The 5,526-nt window shown below is 42.8% G+C and overlaps 1 protein-coding gene across 1 annotated transcript; it reads right to left on the reverse strand.

The window, feature by feature from the left end:
- Positions 1-932: 932 nt before the first annotated feature.
- On the reverse strand, positions 933-3,417 carry PCDHB1 (protocadherin beta 1). The gene is given in 2 exon segments (XM_060007155.1): positions 933-2,096; positions 2,098-3,417. Coding segments are annotated over 2 exon segments (2,484 nt in total).
- Between the last annotated feature and the right edge of the window lie 2,109 nt (positions 3,418-5,526).

The following is a 5,526-nucleotide window of genomic DNA, read 5'->3' on the forward strand; positions in this document are numbered from 1 at the left end:
TTACACATTGTATAAAATAAGGTACCTAATTAAAGACACATTAAAGCAAACTTTTTAAACAGTTAAGGCACAGTTGGTAGTATTAATAGCATCCTTGAAATATGTTAATGTTTTAATTTTTTTTCTTTAATTTTAGAATGAGAGAACTTAAAATAGCTTACAAATGCAAAACAATGATGATCAAAAAGAAACCTAACTTGAATCCCTACTCCATTTCATTTTTTGAATAATATGCTAGGAACTAACTCTTTTTCTTAGTTTCCATGTTGTCACATCTGCATGCTCAGAGGAGAAAATGGCTTAAGATCAAATCTGTTAATACATGAAAATCTATCTTTTCCTAAGGCCACTTTATTGGTATTAATGCATTCTTTCTTCTTTAATATCTTTTTGTTTTGTAGTTGTTCAATAGCATTTGTTATCTACAAGTCTATTTTTTTCCTCATCTACGTTCAAACAACTGCTCTCTGATGAGGAATGAGATATCTGTGTATAAACAGAGATTTAAGACTTGCCTAAGGTCCCCAACAACCATTAAGAAATCTACACCTAACTTAATTCCTGAACTGAATCTCTTTAGCCTTATATCTGCCTTTACATTTGCAAATAAGTCAAATCCTTTTTCTTCTTCTTTACCCTTCCTCCCATCCAGTTATCTATGAGGACCACCATTTACCAGACATTTGCATGATTGTGAATGATGGTATGCAAGATGTTGATTCAAAGATGATCTCTACTCATCAGGTGACAAATCTAGCAATTTCTGAATAACAATAAACTATATTTCTACTTCTTGAACCTAACTGCTTTCTGATGTATCAAAACTAGGAGCTAGTTCTTGTCCCTATGCATGCATAACTTTCTAATGGAAAATAACTTAAAGGCAAAATAACATGATATCTCTATGGAACTAAGCATATCCAGAGCCAGGACTAATGAACTTCCACAGGAGACATGAATAATGGCCACATATAGTCATCAGATACTTGGGCATGACCCTCTGACCCCTGAGACCTATTCCTATCAGAATCTGGTGGTAAACTGGAGCCAGCCTCTGTTTTTACCTCTCCAGTGCCATGGGGGAAGGGGAAGTTGGGCATAAGGCGCTTAAGAAACCAGAATTCACTATTGCCAGTGCCAGTGGCTGAGGACACTTCATAGGGACAAGGCTGGGATATGGATCCACTGGCTCCTCCTTGTACCAGGTTGTTAGAGAAATTACAGTCATCATAGAAATGCTCTTGAATTGTGAACTTTTCTCTGTATTTAATCTTCTGGCAGATATGTGTAATGAAGATCACTGTGACAGAGAGGAGAAAGAGAAAGGAAAGCACAGCCAGAGAAATGACCAAATATTTAGTGGATGGATTTACCCTTGTAGGATGCTTGAATGGATCCAGGAACTGCAGATAGGGCTCAGAAAAGCCATCTACCAGGAGGATATTAAGTGAGGCAGTAGTAGAAAGAGCTGGTTGGCCATGATCCTGAACAAGAACGATCAGTTTCTGCATCATGGGGTCTCTCTCAGATATCTGCCGCAATGTACGGATTTCCCCATTTTGTTGTTGAGCAGAGAATAACCCAGGGTCAGTGGCCTTAAATAGATGATATAAAAGCCAGGAATTCTGACCTGAGTCACCATCCACAGCCATCACCTTAGTCACCAGGTAGCCTGCCTCTGCAGACCTAGGCACCAGGTCATTGCAGGGCGAGGTGCCATTTTGCAGTGGGTACAAGATCATTGGGCAGTTACCATTGTCATCCAGGACAACCACTCAGACAGTAACCTGGCTACTCAGTGACAGGAAGCCCCCATCAGTTGCCTTTACCACAAACTGAAAATCTTGAATGGCTTCATAATCCATAGTTCTCAGTGCATAGAGTTTCCCATTGTCTGAATTTATGGAAATGTAAGCAAAGACTGATAGATCTCCACTTTTTGGAGGCAGCAGAGAATATATTATTTGGGCATTCTCACCCAAATCTAGATCCTCAGCATGGACTTTGCCAATAAAAACTGCAGGGCTGTTGTTTTCTCGAACAGTCAAGATGTAGGAATCTTCCTGATATACTGGGGGATTGTCATTAATGTCAGATAATTAGCACCTCTATCACAGTCTCCGACGACAGAGTGGGTGGTCCAGTATCCATGGCAACAAGGGTGATATAGCCAGAGACCTCCTCCGGATCCATGCCTCTGTCAGTGACCAGTGAGTAGGAATTCCTGAATGTAAGTTTGACTGCAAAGGGAAGGTCTTCTTTGAGGAAGCAAGTGATTTTTCCTCCCACTCGAATGTCCTGGTCTCTGATAGAGAAAAGGGCCACTACCGTCTGTAGTGGAGAGTCCTCAGGGAGAGGGCTGGACACAGAGGAGACTGTAACTTCAGGAGGATCGTCATTAACATCCACCACCTCCACCACTTTGCTGTGGGCAGAGAGGCCTCCTCCATCGGTAGCTTGAATGTCAATGTCGTATGTTTCAATTGCTTCAAAATCTAGGGACCCTCTTAGTCGAACCTCTCCGGTTTCAGAGTCAATCTGAAACATCTGGAGAATTACTTCTGGGTTTTGAGCTAAAGAGTAAGTTATCTCCTTGTTAGAGCCCTCGTCTAGGTCGGTGGCAGTTACCGTAGCCACCAAAGAACCATTGGCACTGTTTTCCAGCACCTGAGCGCGGTACACCAGTCGAGAGAATTGGGGCACATGATCATTGACATCCAGAACCTCCACGCGAATGTGGGCAGTGCCAGACTTGGGCGGAGACCCTCCGTCCACAGCTGTAATTGTCAGGTTGACTTCAGGCTGCTCCTCTCCGTCCAGGGGTTTATCCAGCACTAGCTCGGCATACTTGGGCCCATGGCTGCGGAAGCGGGTGTGCAGGTAGAAATACTCACTGGCGCTCAAGGTGTAGTTTTGGAGACCGTTGAGGCCGATGTCCAGATCCTGCGCGCTCTGCAGAGGAAACCGTGAACCCAGGGGGGTGCTCTCCGGAATCTTTAAAAGAGGCTCCTTGTTTAGGAAAACCGGAGCATTGTCATTGATATCAAATACCCTGACCTCCACGCCAAAGGACTGCAGTGGCTCCACCAGGACTATTTCAAACTGCAGAACGCATGGATCGGCTTTGCCACAAAGTGACTCCCGATCCAGTTTCTCCTTCACGAACAGATCTCCTGTCTTGCGGTGCAGCCAGAAATGCAGTTTATTGCCCTCGGAAACGAGCTGCGCCCCGCGCGCAGCCAGCTTCCCTACCTCCAGCCCCAAGTCCTTAGCCACGTTAGCTACAAATGAACCACTCTCCATCTCCTCTGCCACCGAATAGCGGATGGTCGCCGTACCCCCCACAGATAAGCACAGAAAAAGGAGAAGCGAGCCCACTTGCCTGCTTTGCAAGAGTTTTCTGCGTGCAATCGCCATCCGTTCTCACAAGAGCACTCTCTGCAGCAGATACACCTGTTGCGTACACACTTTCACTTTTCTGCCAACAGGTTCCTGCAACAGCTGCTCTCGGCTTTGCTAGCCTCTAACCGCAGCGCCGCCAAAGGCTAACGGAGCCAGGTGAGCTGTTTTGCACTTGGAAGAAAAATTGCATTAAGTAACTCAACTCCCCAGTCTATCGAATGTATTAATAGATATGTTCTCATTCTGGAGAGTTAGGTAGAGGTTGAAAGTTGTTGCCAAAGCAACAACAAACTCGCCTTTCAATTCCCTTTCAGGAAAAAAAGCCCTGGGGAATTGAACACCCAATGAGGATACTCGTTAAGCAAGCTCAAGGTTGAAGTCATAGTATCTGTGAGCCGGCTGGGGCCGCTGCAGCAGCGGGCAAACAGTGAGGTGTTAAGGTACGCGGCACACTCCACACACACACTCCGCCCAGAGACCAAGGGAGAGGCAAAAAGATGCTGCAGTGTCTTCTGAAGCGTGAACCAACTGGATGGGAATGAGGGAGGGGGGCTTGGAAGAAAGTGATCAGTAGAAAAAGGAAAGGGGACAGACATCATCTCTCAGGAAGCCGTGGTCCATTAGGTACATTGATAGGGGAACTGTTCAACTTGCCTCATGGTTTGCATAAACCCATTCTTTTCTACAGAACCCTCAAACGCTTAGGAAGCGACTGGCTTGTCACTTATGATTCTGATGAAAGTAATACTTATTGGGTATGATTTCTATATACTGGTACTGTATTAAGTAATTTACATGCATTATCTCATTTAATCCTTGCAACAACTCTATGAGGTACACATTATTATTATTTCTTTTTTACAGATGAAATTGAGACTGGAGAGGTTATGTTACTCCCCCAACATCTTCTACCTAGTAAATATTAGAGAAGGAACTCAATTTGATTTTGTCTGACTCCAAAGTCATGCTCGTAATTAGTATGTAACTCTACTTTCCAAATAATATAGTAGATAAATTAAATGAAGATAAATGTTTGGCTTTGGATTTTAAAGGAAATTAAATAATAGACTACTTACATATATTGAAAATGGCCCAACAGAAATTTTGCAAGATATTTGTTGAGAGTTTTTTACAGTCATAAGATCATAGAATGTTTAAGAATGATAATGCACCTCAGAAAGATTAGGTCCAATCTCCCCCACCCCTTTTTTAAATAGATGAAAAAACTAAGGCCCAAATGATGAAATCACTTGCCCAGTCCATACAGCTACTGCTGGCAATATAAAAACTAGAACCTGTCTTCTGACACTGTCTCATGCTCATTAGCAGGAGCATTTGGTGGTTTCCCATTTGTAAAAAAAAAAAAAACTCAACACTTACAGTAGGTAATCTTCAGAATCTAGTCTCTTTCCTTTGATATTTAGCTCAGTTTCAGATTGATGTTGTGTTCTGCTCTAGCTCATTAATATCCATTGCTGTATAGAATTCCAGTCTGGTCAATGTTCTTTGGCCACAGACCATCAGGAGCACACCTGTAGTTGAACAAAGTTGTATTTTCTGATTACTGCAACAAGGGAGACATCACACCACAGAGAATCATGGGGCATCTCAATAAGAGGGTGTTAAAAAGGACTTGCGGTATTTGTGCAAGGTGATTTGGGGGTGGTTTGAAGTAGGACTTTGCTCTGGATTGGATGCTGTCAGAAACAGTTATTTTTATAGTTGGATATATTAATAATTCTTAGAAGGTGAGAAAAATGGAGGGAGGCTAAAGCTGTGACTGGTAATTCATATTAGCCATTTTTGTGGATTGGAAAATGTTCTTTTTCACCTGATTATGGCAAACTCTTGTTTTTCTCTTAGTCCATCACTGTCACAGAGTGGCCTTGTCTAATGTTGTTCTATGAACCTGTTTTAGTTCAACACGAGAACAGCATAGCCTAGGTCTGAGTATCAGGCTAGCTACTAGCTGTCATGGACTGCTTTTGTCTTTTTCAGCATGACCAGCAAAACTCATTTACTATTGTTCTACTGTTCACAGAAGTATGTCATTATATATGTCACTTTGTACACATGTGTGTACATTTGAGGGGGGGCATATACCTAGAAGTGGCATTGGTGTCA

This window comes from Delphinus delphis, chromosome 3, assembly GCF_949987515.2.
Source record: "Delphinus delphis chromosome 3, mDelDel1.2, whole genome shotgun sequence".
Classification (NCBI taxonomy): Eukaryota; Metazoa; Chordata; class Mammalia; order Artiodactyla; family Delphinidae; genus Delphinus; species Delphinus delphis.